The sequence below is a fragment of the Scyliorhinus torazame genome, chromosome 6 (assembly GCF_047496885.1).
Source record: "Scyliorhinus torazame isolate Kashiwa2021f chromosome 6, sScyTor2.1, whole genome shotgun sequence".
Classification (NCBI taxonomy): domain Eukaryota; kingdom Metazoa; phylum Chordata; class Chondrichthyes; order Carcharhiniformes; family Scyliorhinidae; genus Scyliorhinus; species Scyliorhinus torazame.
The window spans coordinates 152,891,994-152,910,772 of record NC_092712.1 but is presented as its reverse complement, the minus strand read 5'-3'; the positions used below and the strand labels follow the sequence as shown (position 1 = coordinate 152,910,772).

The 18,779-nt window shown below is 44.2% G+C and overlaps 1 protein-coding gene across 5 annotated transcripts in view; it reads right to left on the bottom strand.

Moving 5' to 3' along the window:
- stx17 (syntaxin 17) overlaps positions 1–18,779 on the bottom strand; it is a 216,589-nt gene that overhangs the window by 52,738 nt on the left and 145,072 nt on the right. For all 5 annotated transcript variants that reach the window (XM_072508940.1, XM_072508935.1, XM_072508936.1 and 2 more), the window contains one exon: positions 13,472–13,537. In XM_072508940.1, coding sequence (XP_072365041.1) covers positions 13,472–13,537 — 66 coding nt within the window. The remainder of the gene's footprint in view (positions 1–13,471; positions 13,538–18,779) is intronic.

Here is an 18,779-nt window from a genome sequence, read left to right as displayed (position 1 = left end):
TGTGCAGACTCCGCACAGACAGTGTCCCAAGCCGTAATCGAACCTGGGACACTGGAGCTGTGAAGCAATTGTGCTCACCACAATGCTACCGTGCTGCCCTGTGAAATCGGCCTGTGTGATCCGCATTGTTCCGGGTCCTTCTCTCGTTTAAGAATGAGTGAGATCAAGGCCTGTGACATTGTTGGGGGGAGGGTTCCTTTCTCTGTAGCCTCATTGTAGGTCCTCATCAGGAGTGGGCTCAGTATTTCCGGAAATTTCTCATAAAATTCTACCTGGTAACCGTCCGGCCCCAGGGCTTTACCCGATTGAATGCCCTCTATCCCTTGACAATCTCCTCCAATTCAATCGGGGCTCCCAGCCCCTCCACCAGGTCCTCTTCCACCTTTGGAAACCTCAACTGGTCCAAAAATTGCCTCATCCCTTCCGCTCCCGTCGGGGGCTCCGACTCATATAGTTTACTATAGAACTCCTTAAAGATTCCGTTCACCCCCCCGGATCCAAGACCGTGTTACCCTCCTTATTCTTTACTCCCCCGATTTCCCTGGCCGCCTCCCTCTTTCGCAGTTGGTGTGCCAGCATTCTGCTTGCTTTCTCCCCGTACTCATAGACTGCCCCCCTTGCCTTCCTCAGCTGTGCTACCGCTTTCCCTGTGGTCAACAGTTCAAACTCCGCCTGCAGACTCCGCCGCTCCCTCAATAGCCCCGTCTCGGGGGCCTCTGCGTATCTCCTGTCCACTATCTCCTCCACCAGTAGAACATAGAACATTACAGCGCAATACAGGCCCTTCGGCCCTCCTCGATGTTGCGCCGACCTGTGAAACCACTCTAAAGCCCATTTACACTATTCCCTTATCGTCCATATGTCTATCCAATGACCATTTGAATGCCCTTAGTGTTGGCAAGTCCACTACTGTTGCAGGCAGGGCATTCCACGCCTTTACTACTCTCCGAGTAAAGAACCTACCTCTGACATCTGTCTTATGTCTATTGTAGCCACGTAAAATGGCTGCGTCCCGATTAATTTGGCCAAAACCCGACTTAAAATGGCTAACCGGAAAGGCTGCTGGGAAAAGCAGTTAACAAGACAGAAACGGACAGCTGCAGACAGAATAGCATATTCGACTCTGGGGAAGTCGGCCCAGATCGATACTCAGGACTATTAACAGCCCATCAACCCAGACATCTGCAGTTATACTCAGGACTATTAGCAGCCCATCAACCCAGACATCTGCAGTTTAATCGGCTATCCCCGGGAACAATTGCAACATATTAGCAATTGAATACCGGGCCAGACCTGTCGGCGCCTGCAGTGGCCGAAACAAAGGCAGGTGAACGGCCACTCCCCGATCGGGGAATCGCCTCGCAATTGGACATATCGAACCCAGTGATTGGGAACAAGTCCAATCACTTGGAACTCAGGGTCAAGGGCCGCCCCGAGAGGCGGGAAGCCCCTGGGCCCTATAAAGTGAGGGGCCAAGTTCGGATCTCTCTCTCTCTCCCTTCTTCTCCTGCTCGAGGCCTTCGCAAGAACAGCAACTGGCAACTGTAAGTTTTGAATCCAGCGACCGCTATCCGGTAAAGACTCCTAGCCATCAACCTGTAGCAGCCTTTTGAATCCCGCGGGCCAGATCCGATTGGATAAGCCATTCGTTTCCCTGACCTGGTGGGCTCTTCCTAAAGTTAAGTATTGGCCAGTAGTGATAGGTTTATTATATAGATAGTAGGATTATTGTATAAACATTACTTGTTGTATATAATAAATGACCGTTGATTTCAATCTTACTTATCGGTGTGCTGACTTATTAATCATAACTTGAACTTGAACCACATGGCGGTATCAGAAAGATACCTGGCGACTCGTGAGCAAAGGTGACGTAATCAGAGCTAATAAACTAAGGCTAAAAAGAGCAACACTATCTCCCCTCAACTTAAAGCTATGTCCCCTCGTGCTAGACATCACCATCCGAGGAAGAAGGCTCTCACTGTCCACCCGATCCAATCCTCTGATCATCTTGTATGCCTCAATTAAGTCACCTCTTAACCTTCTTTTCTCTAACAAAAACAGCCTCAATTCCCTCAGCCTTTCCTCATAAGATCTTCCCTCCATACCAGGCAACATTCTGGTAAATCTCCTCTGCACCGTTTCCAATGCTTCCACATTCTTCCTATAATGCGGCGACCAGAATTGCACGCAATACTCCAAATGCGGCCGCACCAGAGTTTTGTACACCTGCAACATGACCTCATGGTTCCGAAACTCAATCCCTCTGCCAATAAAGGCTATCACACCATACGCCTTCTTAACAACCCTCTCAACCTGGGTGGCAACTTTCAGGGATCTATGTACATGGACACCGAGATCTCTCTGCTCATCCACACTGCCAAGAATTTTACTATTAGCCCAGTACTCTGTCTTCCTGTTATTCCTTCCAAAATGAATCACCTCACATTTTTCTGCATTAAACTCCATTTGCCACCTCTCAGTCCAGCGCTGCAGCTTATCTATGTCCCTCTGTAACTTGTAACATCCTTCCGCACTGTCCACAACTCCACCGACTTTAGTGTCATCTGCAAATTTACTCACTCATCCTTCTACGCCCTCCTCCAGGTCATTTATAAAAATGACAAACAGCAGTGGCCCCAAAACAGATCCTTGTGGTACACCACTAGTAACTGGACTCCAGTCTGAACATTTCCCATCAACCACCACCCTTTGTCTTCTTCCAGCTAGCCAATTTCTGATCCAAACTGCTAAATCACCCTGAATCCCATACCTCCGTATTTTCTGCAGTAGCCTACCGTGGGGAACCTTATCAAACGCTTTACTGAAATCCGTATACACCACATCAACTGCTTTACCCTCATCCACCTGTTTGGTCACCTTCTCAAAGAACTCAATCAGGTTTGTGAGGCACGACCTACCCTTCACAAAACCGTGTTGACTATCTCTAATCAAATTATTCCTTTCCAGATGATTATACATCCTATCTCTTATAAACCTTTCCAAGATTTTGCCCACAACAGAAGTAAGGCTCACTGGTCTATAGTTACCGGAGTTGTCTCTATTCCCCTTCTTGAACAAGGGGACAACATTTGCTATCCTCCAGTCTTCTGGCACTATTCCTGTAGACAAAGGTGACTTAAAGATCAAAGCCAAAGGCTCAGCAATCTCCTCCCTAGCTTCCCAGAGAATCCTATGATAAATCCCATCTGGCCCAGGGGACTTATCTATTTTCACACTTTCCAGAATTGCTAATACCTCCTCCTTATGAACCTCAAGCCCTTCTAGTCTAGTAGCCTGTATCTCAGTATTCTCCTCGACAACATTGTCTTTTTCCTGCGTGAATACTGACAAAAAATATTCATTTAGTACCTCTCCTATCTCCTCGGACTCCAAGCACAACTTCCCACTACTGTCCTTGACTGGCCCTACTCTTACCCTAGTCATTTGTTTATTCCTGCCATATCTATAGAAAGCTTTAGGGTTATCCTTGATCCTACCTGCCAAAGACTTCTCATGTCCGCTCCTGGCTCTTCTTAGCTCTCTCTTTAGGTCCTTCCTAGCTAACTTGTAACTCTCGAGCGCCCAAACTGAACCTTCATGTCTCATCTTTACATAAGCCTCCTTTTTCCTCTTGACAAGTGTTTCGACTGCTTTAGTAAACCACGGTCCCCTTGCTCGACCACTTCCTCCCTGCCTGACAGGTACATACTTATCAAGGACACGCAGTAGCTGTTCCTTGAACAAGCTCCACATTTCCATTGTGCCCATCCCCTGCAGTTTTCCTCTCCATCCGATGCATCCTAAGTCTTGCCTCATCGCATCATAATTGCCTTTCCCCCAGATATAACTCTTGCCCTGCGGAGTTATCCCTTTCCATCACTAAAGTAAACATAATCGAATTGTGGTCATTATCACCAAAGTGCTCAGCTACCTCCAAATCTAACACATGTCCTGGTTCATTACCCACTACCAAATCCAATATGGCCTCGCCTCTCGTTGGCCTATCTAAATACTGTGTCAGGAAACCCTCCTGCACACATTGGACAAAAATGGACCCATCTAAAGTACTCGAACTATAGTGTTTCCAGTCAATATTTGGAAAGTTAAAGTTCCCCATAACAACTACCCTGTTGCTTTCGCTCCTATCCAGAAGCATCTTTGTTATCCTTTTCTCTACATCTTTAGAAATTTTCGGAGGCCTATAGAAAACCCCTAACAGGGTGACCTCTCCTTTCCTGTTTCTAACCTCAGCCCATATTATCTCAGTAAACGAGTCCTCATCAAACGTCCTTTCTGCCACCGTAATACTGTCCTTGACTAACAATGCCACCTCTCCCCCTCTTTTACCACCTTCCCTGCGCTTCCTGAAATATCTAAACCCCGGCACCTGCAACAACCATTCCTGTCCCTGCTCTATCCATGTCTCCGAAATGGCCACAACATCGAAGTCCCAGGTACCAACCCATGCCGCAAGTTCACCCACCTTATTCCGGATGCTCCTGGCATTGAAGAAGACACACTTTAAACCACCTTCCTGCCTGCCGGTACACTCCTGCAACTTTGAAACCTTCCTCATGACCTCACTACTCTCAACCTCCTGTATACTGGAGCTACAATTCAGGTTCCCAATTCCCTGCTGAACTAGTTTAAACCCTCCCGAAGAGAATTAGCAAATTTCCCCCCCAGGATATTGGTACCCCTCTGGTCCAGGTGTAGACCATCCCGTTTGTAGAGGTCCCACCGACCCCAGAATGAGCCCCAATTATACAGAAATCTGAAACCCTCCCTCCTGCACCATCCCTGTAGCCACGTGTTCAACTCCTCTCTTTCCCTATTCCTCGTCTCGCTATCACTAGCCGCTGCCGGTCGCTTACCTGTCCTGGACTTCGACCGGTCCAGTTTGGGGTCAATGACTGTGTTAAAGTCTACCCCCATGATCAGGTTGCGTGACTCTAAGTCCGGGATTTTGCCCAGCATGCATCTCATAAATTCCACATCATCCCAATTCGGAGCGTAGACGTTCACAAACACCACCCGGACCCCCTCCAGCTTTCCACTCACCATCATATACCTGCCCCTCTTATCTGCCACAATTCTCCCAGCCTCGAATGCCACACCCATACTGATCACAATTGCTACCCCCCTGATCTTCGAATCCAACCCTTAATGAAACACCTGGCCTACCCATCCCTTTCTCAATCTCGTGTTATTGCAAGCTTTAAATGTGTCTCCTGAAGCATTGCTACGTCTGCCTTTAGCCCCTTCAAACGTGCGAACACGCGCGCTCTTTTGACCGGCCCATTCAAACCCCTCACATTCCACGTGATCAGCCTGGACGGGAGGCTAACCCCCCCCCCCCCACCTGCTGACTAGCCATCACACTTTTTTGGCCAACCTAGAGGTCGCGCCCCTCGCTTCCTCGAGCGCCCCCACAGGGAGCCATCGCCCCCGACCCTCAATTGGTTCCCCGAAATTGATAACTCCTCTGTCAGCAAAGCAGCATCCCCTCCTCCCCTCCCCCCCCCCCCCCCCACCCCCAACAGCCCCACGACCCAAAACCCCCCAGTCAAGCACCAGCTAAGCACTTGCTCACCCCCCACTACGCTCCCTAGAGTCAGCTGCCCCATGCTGACCCCGGTAGCTCCCGTCCCTGGCGCCGATCAGACTGTTGTCTCATTGTCTGGACCCCTCTCCCCACATGAATAAACCAATTTAGCTACCTCTCCAGCCCCAGTGAGTACAGGTAGCTTAAATGTTGATGGGAGATCTGCACTTGCGAGCTGTGTGGCTTCCTTTTCCAGACTCCCAGACACCATTGACAAATTCAGGCACTCCTCACATTAGTTGCACGAACTCTGTGGCCGATTTTTCAACCTGCACCGTCCTGTGACATCAGCAGGGGAGGGCCTTATAAATGCAACACCATTTTTCAGTATTGTTGAGTTGGCAGGTGTTTGCTAACTGAAAACAATACCGCGGCAGTGGAGAAGGCAGATTCAATACAAAGCATTTCAACCTTACTGCCACTCTTGTACAGATCTAAAAAAAGAGAAACCCAGATATACACCGTGGGCCTAGCTCCCATTCAAGCTCTGCATTATAAAGTAGGGATTGCAAGGACCATCAATTAGAATCATCCATGGCTCTATTTACTGAACTATGAAAAAATGGCATCAGCAATCGTTTCATTCCTGGCTACCGGTACAGACTACACATTCTTTTCTTAATTCAGTGCAGTCTGAGTTCAAATCTGGGCTTGATCGACAGATCTCCTTAGCAAACCAAGCAGAGTATTAACATTTTATTGTAAGCAGATAGGGAATTAAATAAAATATAGGTGGAAATATAAAAGAGGTAAATGGTATTAAAGTATGTCCTACCAGGGGGGTGATGGAACAAATTAACGGTTTCCTGCATGACCTTTTTCAAAAAGGATCAATGAAAGGAATTAACTTTTCAAAGAAAAATAGCCAGGGCCTGATAAGAAACATATCCTTCAACTTTTGGTTAGAAGGTGCGAGAGATAGGGGAGCAGATAGGTAGAGAGGTTTTGGATAGGTGCAAAAGTAACAGGGTTGTTGTGGTAGGGGATTTTAATTTGCCCTATATTAACTGGGGCTCACTTAGTGCTAGGGGCTTGGATGGGGCAGAGTTTGTAAGATGTTTCCAGGAAGCCTTCTTGATGCAATATGTAGATAGTCCAACTAGGGAAGGGGTAGTTATAGACCTGGTATTGGGGAATGAGCCTGGATAGGTGGTTGAGGTTTCAGTAGGGGAACATTTTGGGAGTAGTGACCACAATTCCGTATGTTTTAGGATACTTTTGGATAGGGATGAGGGAAGATGCTAAACTAGGGAATTGGCAAATTATGATAACATTAGACAGGAATTGAAGAATTTGGATTGGGTGCGGCTGTTGGAGGGTAAATCAACATCGGATATGTGGGAGTCTTTCAAGCGACAGTTGATTAGGATTCAGGAAAGTCACGTTCCTGAGAGAACAAAGGATAAGTATGGGAAGTTTAGGGGCCTTGGATAACGAGGGATATAGTGAACCTCGTCAAAAAGAAAAAGGAAGCTTTGTACTGTCTTGAAGGGTGGGAACAGTCGGAGCCCTTGCCGAGTATAAAAAAAGTAGGAAGGTACTGAAGCGGGAAATTAGGAGTGCTAGGAGGGGTCATGAAAAGTCCTTTTCAAGTAGGATTAAGGTGAATCCCAAAGCTTTTTATTCATATGTAAAAAGCAAGAGAGTGGTCAGAAAAAGTACTGGATCACTTGAGGGCAGTGGGGGGAATCTGTGTGTTGAGCCAGAGGAAATGGGCGAGGTACTAAATGAGTACTTTGCATCAGTGTTCACCAAAGAAAAGGACTTTGTGGAAGATGATTCTTGGGTAGGGTGTGTGGACGGTCTGGGTCATGTTGACAGCAAAAAGGAAGAGGTATTGGGTCTCTTAAAAGACATTAAGATAGGTAAGTTTCCTGGGCCAGATGGGATGTTCCCCAAAATACTGAGGAAAGCAAGGGAGGAAATTGCTGGGGTCTTAAATGGCATCTTTGTATCCTCATTGGCTACAGGTGAGATCCCAGAGGACTGGAGAATAGCTAATGTGGTACCGCTGTTTAAGAAAGGTAGCAGGGAGAATCCTGGAAACTATAGGCCAGTGAGCCTCATGTCTGTAGTAGGTAAATTTTAGGGAGAATTCTCAGGGACAGGATTTATACCCATTGGAAACAAATGGACTCACTAGCGATAGACAGCATGGCTTTGTGAAGGAGAGGTCGTGCCTCACTAACTTGATCGAGTTTTTTGAGGAGGTGACAAAGATGATTGATGAAGGGAGGGCGGTGCATGGACTTCAGTAAAGCCTTTGACAAGGTGCCTCATGGCAGACTGGTACAAAAGGTGAAGTCACACGGGATCAGAGGTGAGGTGGTAAGATGGATACAGAACTGGCTAGGTCACAGAAGGCAAACAATAGCAGTAGAAGGGTGTATTTCTGAATGGAAGGTTGTGACTAGTGGTGTTCCACAGGGATCTGTGCTGGGGCCTCTGTTGCTTGTAATATACATAAACGATTTGTAGGAAAATGTAGCTGGTCTGATTAGTAAGTTCACGGATGACACCAAGGTTGGTGGAGTGGCAGATAGTGTTGAGGATTGTCAGAGGATACAGCAGGACATAGATAGTTTGGAGACTTGGGCAGAGAAATGGCAAATGGAGTTTAATTCAAACAAATGTGAGGTAATGCATTTTGGTCAGTCTAACGTGGAGGGAAAATATACCGTAAATGGCAAAACTCTTAGGAATATAGAAAGTCAGAGAGATCTGGGCGTGCATGTCCACAGATCTTTGAAAGTGGCAACACAAATGGACAAGGTAATCAAGCAAGCATATGGAATGCTTACCTTCATTGGACAGGGCATCGAGTATAAAAACTAGCAGATCATGCTACAGTTGTATAGAACCTTGGTACAGCCGCACTTGGAATATTGCGCACAATTCTGGTCGCCACACTACCAGAAGAATGTGGAGGCTTTGGAGAGGGTGCGGAGGAGTTTTACCAGAATGTTGCCTGGTCTGGAGGGTGTTAGCTATGCGGAGAGGCTGAATAGACTCGGACTATTTTCATTAGAACGACGGAGGTTGAGGGGTGATCTGAGAGAGATCTACAAGATTATGAGGGGCATGGATAGAGTGGATGGGCAGGCACTCCTTCCCAGTGTGGAGGGGTCAGTCACCAGAGGGCATAGGTTTAAGGACCGTGGGGCAAAGTTTAGAGGAGATGTGCGAGGCAGGTTTTTTTTTTTACACAGAGGGTGGTGAGTGCCTGGAATGTGCTGCCAGGGGAGGTTGTGGAAGCAGATACAATAACAGAGTTCAAAAGATATCTCGACAAATACATGGATGGGATGGGTATAGAGGGATACGGCAAAAGGAAGTACTGAGGGTTTTGGACAAGGGTGGTATCATGACCGGTCCAGGCTTGGAGGGCCGAAGGGCCTGTTCCTGTGCTGTTTGTTCTTTGTTACTGATTACTGAAAGTTGCAAAAACAAAGCATCTCCAGATTAAAACATAACAAGGCAAAAAACCTTGCTTGGCATAAACTGACCTCTCCTATGGTACACTTCTGAACTTAAACTGCTTTTACGCCAAACAAATTTGAAGCTTTGGTTATCATCAGCGTCTGAAAAAGGTTTACCTTTATCAGTATCTTCACTGAACCAAATGATTAATTGTTGCTAACACTGAACTTTTGCAATCAACACTGTAGGAAACACCCCCTGCAGCTCCAGGAAGCAACTCTCGTTTTTTCTAAATATTGAGCACCAAACCTCCAACATTTTCAGTTAAAAGTGCCATAGTAGTCAGGTTTGAAATGCAGTTAGCAGTGTTACTCATTTGAAAATCAAGGTAGAAAACGGAAAACACTTGACAACATATTTTCTCCACCAGAAAACCTAATTATAGCCAGCTTGTAAGATGAAAGAATAAGCTTATGCAGAACCACCAAAGACACAAAATGAAACACAAAGCAACATCATAATGAAAGTAAACATTTTATAATTGAAACATCTTAAAGGAAGTATTTTGAGATATGATTCTAAATTAGTAAATAATATACACATATTTTGAGAATAGGATATTTAATTTTCTTTATCCGTGATCTCTTAGACAATGTGATAATTCTTGAAAGGCCAGGCAATTAACTTTGTTCCTAAAATCTCTACTGATGCCACTCTAACAATTCCTGGAGATGGGCAATGTCCCAGGATATGAAAAGATAGTACACAGGGCAACTATTATCAAAATAGAATTACCAAGTACTAGAGCAGTCCAACTAAATTGAAACCAAGCATGGAATAAATCAGGAACAAATTTTAGGATAATCGATATATATCAAATAATCAAACAATTAACATAAAGATAGATTTTAAAATTATTTTGATGATTATACCATCATCATGATTCATTAAAATAATTAAACCAAATGTACCCCATATTTCACACCCTCATGATTTAACATAAACAATGATGTTGGTCACCTCTCTTTACAATGACATTAAAGTCCAGTGTCATTGTTGTTGTGGAAAGCCACAATGAAGAACTGCAACTCAGATCACTTAGCGGAGATTTGTAGTGAGATGTGTTGTATTTCAGCATGGAAAATGTTTGTTCGCATACAATGGCGAAACCAAGCAAAACAAGGATTTTCTGTGTCACTTTGCACCATTGCTCAAGATGAATTTTTAACTCTAAATATAATTAATGGGAAGGCTGAGTTATTAGAGTGAATTGCTCAGTGATCTTTCATCATCTTGACTTTTCTTATGTTAAAATATACTAGCCTCTGACATGGTGGAGAAAAAGCAGCTTAATAATATTTCAAGATCTCATATGTTGCTCTCCTGACAATCATGGTGGCATGTTGTTCAAAATGATTGTGATAATCATACATCTTCTTGGGTTATTCCTTGTAATAGCCCTTTACTTTCAGTACTAAGTGATCTTTGTAAATAATATTAAATACAATGGACGTGTTCAATTACATATTTGCAAAATTACAAAAGCATGAGTATGTTACAGATATAAAGTACATGACTGTTACTACAGACCACAGACTGTTATAGGCAATAACTTGTTATAACCTCCGCCTCAGTGGTTTCGATACTATTTGTGAAAACAAAGCCGCAGCAGTTAGTCAACTAGAAATGTCAGCAACAGTGACATGAACCTCTCTGGCCCCCGCAACAGTCACTGCTGATGAAGATTGTGAAAATCTTTCAAAAAGTAGTCAAAAATGTCTCGTGTTACATGAAGATATTACTAAAACCTACACAGGCCCAATTCCGCCTCACCCCCCAAAAAAATAAGTTAATTGTTTCCAGTGTTAAAATGTGCAAGTTACACAAATCTGCAAAACAAAAGTTCCAACTGTGTTCATTTTTTTATCAAAACAGCAAACACCTGAATGTTTGAAGTGCAAATGACTTAGAAGTCTCCTTAATATCTATTGAAGGTTTTCAACTTTGAGGTCACATAACTACTTTAAAAGAGTTAACTTCCAGTCTTCTACCAATTTAGCCACCCATAGGGCTGCAATTGAGAATTCAAACTGATCAATGGTTAAAGCTGGGAAGCAGTTCTCAATTATGACTGATTTTAAACAAAATTAATCTGATTTAAATGTTGAAATAAAATGTGAATGTTAAAATGAAATGTTTACACTTTGTTCAGAAGGCACAATTTATTTCTCCACTTTCAGTTATTCCAGCTCCACATATTCTCCCTGGCAGAGGGATCAAATGGGCAACCTGCTCCAAATTCCACAAAAGAAAGAAATAAGGCATAAGAGAGTATGTAACACGGAGCTCTTGCACTTCATAGTCCCCTTCTTTTGCCTGATATCCATCCCAACAAGCTTACATCATGCTTATTATTCCACAAAGGTAAGAACTGTGAGGGCGATTACAAAAGCTCCCATTAGATAATGGGCCCAATTAATAGTTGAATAAATGCATAATGTATATGGCTGTCAGTCTTGTTTATCCTGGACAGTTTTCTTATTCTCAAACACATGGGGTCGGCCAATCAATACAGCCAATGTATTATTGCACACATCACAGGGAGATGTGGCCAAAATGAGATCAGATGAAATTACTTCATCAAAAGGCATCAAAGGAATTCAGGAAACCCAAGGCCATCTTCACCTCGGTCAGCCAGCTAGCAAATGTCAAACCTCATGAATCCTAAACTGTGAGCAGAGGCACAACTGGAGTTTAATGGCCTGAAACTAGGCAGCCTACCTACACGGAGTAAATCAGGGAAGAATGTAGTTTTTTTTAAAATTCCAATTAAGGGGCAATTTAGCAGGGCCAATCCACCTACTCTGAAAACCTTTGGGCTGCGGGGATGAGACCCATGTGGATACATGGAGAATATACAAACTCCACACTGATAGTGACCCGGGGTTGGGATCAAACCCAGGTCTACGGCGCAGTGAGGCAGCAGTGCTAACCACTGTGCCATCATGCCGCCCACAAGAATGTACTTAACAGTCGAGAAATCCAAGCAGACCAAACCCAGATTCCAAACAAACCACATCAATGCTAATCTGCAATGCCTTCTGAAAGAACATTTTATGAGACTTTGCTTTCTCTGAAATAGTATTCCATTAATAAAATGGAAGACAGAGTCATAAAATTCATCGTACTGTTCAAACTGATGTAAAGGTTGCTTTGGCATTTACAAAATGCAGCAAACCAAAAGTGTACTAATACAAACGTTACACACTTAGCTTTACAGTTATTAAAAAACCTGGATATATTTATGATCAACTTCTAGAATCATTCTTATTTTAAAAGAGCAGAAGGAAAAAGGAGGAAGAGGATTGTTGCATTTCCAATAGAAAAATGTGGGCTAGTCATAGAATCATAGAATCTAAACAGGGCAGAAGGAGGCCATTTGGCCCATCGAGTCTGCACCGGTCGTCTGAAAGAATACCCTACCTAAACCCAAGCCCCCACCCTCTCCCTATAACCTCATCTAACCTTTTGGACACTAAGGGGAAATTTAGTATGGTCAATCCCCCGAATCTGCACATCTTCGGACTGTAGGAGGAAACTGGTAAACCCGGAGAAACCCATGCAGACACGGAAAGAATCTACAAACTCCACACAGTTATCCAAGGCTGGAATTGAACTTGAACTGGTGCTGTGAGGCAGCAGTGCTAACATTGTGCCACCATGCCGTCCTATCTGTTTTAGTCATACGTAAGGTAGCAAAGCAGACATGTGAAATTATCCACTTTGGAAGAAACACTGGAAAGGCAGAATATCATTAAAAAAGTGTGAGATGTTGGTATTCAGAAGGAATTTTGGTGCCTTTGTACATGAATCAAGAAAGTTAACATGCAAATACAGCAATTAATTAGGAAGGCAAATTATATGTTAGCCTTTATTGCAAAGGGTTTGAAGTACAATAACAAAGTCTTGCTGCAATTAAATAAGACCTTGGTGAGGCTACACTTGGAGTACATAGTCTCCTTACCCAAGCGGGTTAGACTTGCCTTGTGGGGATTCAACAAAGATTCATTAGTCTAATTCATGGGATGAGAGGACTACCCTAAGAGCAGAGATCGAGTAGACTTGACCTTTTCTCTGTGGAATTTAGAAGATTGAGATGCCATCTTATTGAAGCATTTAAAATTCTTAGAGGGCTTGACAGGGTAGATGCTGAGAGACTGTTTCTGTCGGCCAGAGAGTCTGGGACTTGGGGTCATAATCACAGGGTAAGGAGTTGGCCACTTAGGACTGAGATAAGGGGAAATCTCTCCCCTCAAAGGATTATGAATCTGTGGATTAACAATCCAAACAAACAAACATATATAAGGAGAGAAAGTATTTGAGAATGGCACTTAATAATTTTCAATAAAAAAGCTCTATAACTAAAAAGATATACAAATCTACCTGCACAGTACGGCTTGCATTGATGTGCTCCTGGTGCAACTTGTCCCATTGACTCCATCGCCGGTACTGCAAAAAGAAATTGCATACTTACATCAAAGAATTTATCGACAGTATTCTGATGATAACAAACATTATGTAACAGCTGGAGGACTAGTGTAATATGAGTATTCTGTTAAGAATCAGGATTTTTAATTTTAAGAAACAGATGTTCTACTTCTCTAATTTACCTTCTTTATGTATGTTCTGAAAATATCCAATGCAGTGCATTTTTCAAATGCTACACAATTCAAAGCATATTTTTTAAAAAAACATTTTGTAAATATTGTCAAGAGCTTACATATTTTACCGAAGACCAAAGTTTAAAATAAAGAACTTGCATTTATATAATGCCTTTCCATAAATAGTGGATGCCTCAAAGCACGTTATAGCTTATGTAGTACTTTTGAAGTGCAGTAATTTGTGTAATATGCTTACACAGCAAGCTCCCACAAACAGCAAAGCCTCAAAGACCAGTTAACCCTTTTTTGCGGTTTAATTAAGGGATAAATATTGGGCAGGATACTGCGGATAATTCTCCTGCTCTTCTTCAATGCCATGTGATCTTTCACGTTCATCCAAGAGAGCTGATGGACCCTCAGTTTAACAGTTCATCTGAAATCCATCACCTTTGGCAGTGCAGCATTCCCTGAGCACTGCACTGGAATGTCAGCCTTGATTTTTGTACTCAGGTCCTGGTGCAGGACTTGTACCCACAACCTTCTGACTCAGAGGCAAGGGTTCTATCAACTGAGCAATGACTGGCATACAATATTGGCTGTTTCTAGTGCTAAGCACGGGTACTATGCGTTGTACACAAATATTTAATAATTCCAAGAGATCTCTGCATAAAATTAAAAATGTAATTGCATAATTTGAATTCAGCTGTTCTGACGTTTGAGTGTTCTTTTTAAAAATAAATTTAGAGTACCCAATTAAGGGGAAAATTAGCACGGCCAATTCACCTATCCTGCACATTTTTTTGGGTTGTGGGGGTGAGGCCTGCACAGACATGGGGAGAATGTGCAAACTCCACATGGACAGTGACCCAGGGCCAGGATCGAACCAGGGTTTTTGGCGCCGTGAGGCAGCAGTGCTAACCACTGCGCCACTGTGCTGCCCCTGAGTGTTCAATAGATGTTCTGATAAAGTCATTAAACAGTTTATTAATTCAGTCTGAGTTAACTTTTTAAGTGATTGAAACAGGGTTACATTCTATTATAAAATTCTGAATATCATTTTGTTTTTGTCACAGTGCCTTGAACTCTTAACAGTTTTAATAGGACCTACATGTATTTCAGGACCAACATGCATTTCAGCAATTTATATATCAGTAACCTCCAGTTTGTTCTCCATAGAGATCAAAACAACCACAGATCCCACCAAAACTCAAATTTAGCTAATTATTTTCTATATGAACTGTTGCCAGAGGCTACTACAGAATCTCTGCACATTCTGAACTCTTGGCCCTGGGGTGTCGCAATTTTAGATTGTATGAGACATATTCCTGTCAGTTAACTACCCACCATTAATTTAAAAAAAAAATAAGGTTAGACCAGCAGAAGGAGTAAAATATTTAAAGGTTAAATTTCAAATCCAGGACCAGCAAAATTACCTAATAAAATAAAATCTTCACCAAATCATATCCCTTTCAGATGAAGGTTTCAGACAGTGAAGCTATGAGTAATTAGCTGGTCATACTGTTTAAACTTTTCCAGTGACTTGAGCTCATAAAAAATGAGTCTGCCACCTTCAATAGCGGCTGCTGAGACCCTGGACCTGAGAAATTCAATGTGCAATGCTTGCAATTTTAATCACCAGCCTTTACAAGGCTTTAAGCTGCAATACTCGGATATCCTAACCAGCATAACCATTGGGAGGAATTTAATGGAGCCTGCCAGGGCAGATGTGACGGCAGTTAGGCCAGGAGAATTAGGCAGGAGTATCGGCTAAATTCCTGATGTCAGGCAAAATATTTCTATTACGTTCAGAATAGATAGGACCCAACACAGGAATGCTGGTGGGGGCGACAAGTCGATTAGTCTTATTAATGAGTCAATGAGGGCAGCAAGGTGTGCAGTGTTTAGCACTTCTACCTCACGGCGCCAAGGTCCCAGGTTCGATCCCGGCTCTGGGTCACTGTCTGTATGGAGTTTGCACATTCTCCCGTGTCTACATGGGTTTCACCCCCACAACCCAAAGGCGTGCAGGGTAGGTGGATTGGCCACGCTAAATTGTCCCTAAATTGGAAAAAATGAATTGGGCACTCTAAATTTTTTTTAAAAATTAATGAGCCACTTTGCGGCAATTATCCCTGAACCCACCAGAATTCAGTGGTGACTAAGAGATTTAACAGAACCCGCATTTCATTTCATTTTTTCATTTCATGTGCCTCAAGTAACTTTATCCAGTTGGCCTGCAGCCTCATGGCAAGGGTGCCTCATCAATGAGGAACAGGCACTCAGTGCCCAATTGAGGGACCCGGCATCGGAAAGGGCAGGGAGCGAGCTGCTGCTGAACGCCACGCCACTGCCCTTGCATTACCGCAGCAGCAACCTCTGATTGGTTAGCAGCAGCAGCCTAAATCCCACAATAGGCCCAACACTGGCGGCAGCAGCCTAAATCCCACAAAAGGCCCAACACTGGCTAACTAAGTGCCTGACAGGCACAATTGCGTCAGGCCTCCCCCAGCGAAGAGAAGCTCAGATCTGAACTGGTGTGGGGGTTTTGGGATCTCACATCACACAAACCAAATCCTGGCCATTATCCTTCAGAAGACAATTTCCAAGCCACTTATGAAATCCTACCTAAAAGGGCTCTGAACACAAGGTGGGATGGCAAGATGGGATGGTCTCCCTCTGTCACTGGTGGGTCGGGTACAGGCGGTTAAAATGAATGTGCTGCCACGATTCCTGTTTATTTTTCAACGCCTGCCAATTTTCCTGACAAAGGCATTTTTTAGAGAGATTGAAAGGATGATTACCTCGTTCATATGGGGATGGAAGGTGGCCAGAATTAAAAAGGTGCTACTACAGAGAGGAAGGCAGGCAGGGGGTTTGAGTCTTCCGAACCTGATGTATACTGGGCGGCGAATGTGGAGAAGATACGGAGCTGGGTCAGAGGGGTCAGAATGGAGGAGAGTTTGGGTCGGGGTCGGGATTGAAGGCGCTTGCGACAGCGCTGCTCCCGACGGCCCCGGGGAGATACTCAGGGAGTCCGGTAGTAATAGCTTTGTTGAGAATTTGGAGGCGGTTTCGAGGGGCAGGGTCAAGGGAAATGCCAATTCGGGGGAACCATAGATTTGAGCCAGGGAAGTGGGATGGAAATTTTCGGAGACGGGAGGAGAAAGGGATTAGGACACTAAAAGATTTGTTTCTTGGGGGTCGTTTTGCGGGATTGAAGGAGCTGGGAGCGAAGTATGGGCTGGAGCAGGGGGAAATATTTAGATACATGTAGGTTCGAGAATTTGCCAGAAAGGATATACAGAGCTTCCCAGTAGAGCCGGCTTCCACATTGCTGGAGGAGGTGATGACGACAGGGGGACTGGAGAAGGGGGTAGTATCGGCGGTTTATGGAGTTATTTTGGAGGAGGAGAAGGCGCTGCTAGAAGGGATCATGTCAAAGTGGGAAGAAGAGTTGGGAGAGGGTATGGAGGAGGGGTTCTGGTGTGAGGTGCTCCGGAGTGTGAACGCCTCCACCTCGTGTGCGAGGTTGGGGTTGATACAGCTGAAGGTGGTGTACAGAGCGCACCTTATAAGGGCGAGGATGAGCTGGTTCTTTGAGGTGGTAGAAGATGTATGTGAACGTTGCGGGGGGGGCCCCACAAACCACGTTCATATGTTTTGGTCCTGTCCAAAGCTGGAGGATTACTGGAAGGAGGTGTTTTTATTTTTAAATTTAAGAGTACCCAATTCATTTTTTTCCAATTAAGGGGCAGATTTTAGTGTGCCCAATTCACCTAGCCTGCACATCTTTGGGTTGTGGGGGCGAAACCCACGAAAACACGGGGAGAACATGCAAACACCACACGGACAGTGACCCAGAGCCGGGATCGAACCTGGGACCTCGGCGCCGTGAGGCAGCAGGGCTAACCCACTGCGCCACCGTGCCGCCCCTGGAAGGAGGTGTTTAGGGTAATCTCTAAAGTAGTGCACGTGAAACTGGACCCGGGCCCTCGGGAGGCCATATTCGGGGTGTTGGACCAGCCGGGGTTGTACACGGGCGCAGAGGTAGATGTTGTAACCTTCGCCTCGTTGATCAGCCGAAGGCGGATCCTGTTAGGGTGGAGATCAACCTCTCCATCGTGTGCCCTGGCGGGCGGGGGGACCTGCTGGAATTCTTGACGGTTGAAAAGGTCAAGTTTGAACTGAGGGGAAGGATGGAGGGGTTCTACAATTCATGGGCGTTATTCATTATGCACTTTCGAGAATTGGATCACATCGAACATTAGGGGGGTTGGGAGGGTTGGGGGAGGGAGGACTGTATGTGTTAATAGTGACTATGGGTGATTCCTGATTCCTCTTTGTCATTTGTTTATGTTAACATGCAGACTAATGTTTTTTCGATGTGGGGAAGGGTTTGGTGGGAGGATAGGATCATTGTTTTTGATATGGGTATTCACATTACATTCGTTACTGATTATTGTTTATTGTGTGTAAATTTGGGAGAAAATGTGAAAAAGGGGGAGAATAAAAAAATATTATTTTAAAAAGGGCTCTGAACTGACAAATAACCTTTTGCAAGGTTATCTAACAGTAAAGTGTTCCTTTGTTTTTAAACAGCAAAACTATCTGGGAGTATACATGTAGCTACTCCTGTTAACTATAATCTTCCCCCAAGATAGGCAAGTCAGCATTTGTCACCAGAAAAGACTGTTTGCTATATGTCAAAGTCTATAGGGAAGTCAAAAGCAATTCTGGGTTGTGGCTTTTCTGACTGTGGCCATCAAATCTGCTTGCCTCAAAAGAGAATAATGCAGATTGGATACTTCACAATTCGAACTGTCCCATGTAAGCATTTATTGGAAATGGAAAATATGCTCATGTTCAGGGCACCAGCAGAGCCATAAGAGTACTTAACATCTTTCAGGTATGTTCTCATAACTCGACTAATCTAGTATTATCTTTCTGACCATGTATATATTTAAGTAACATTACTGCTTGTGCTAAATATCTACTCCGTGGGCCACAGTTACAAAACACAAGTAAAGAAAAAAAACTGCATCTAGTGGCCTTTGCCTCCACACATTCCAAATCATTCACTGCCATCAAGC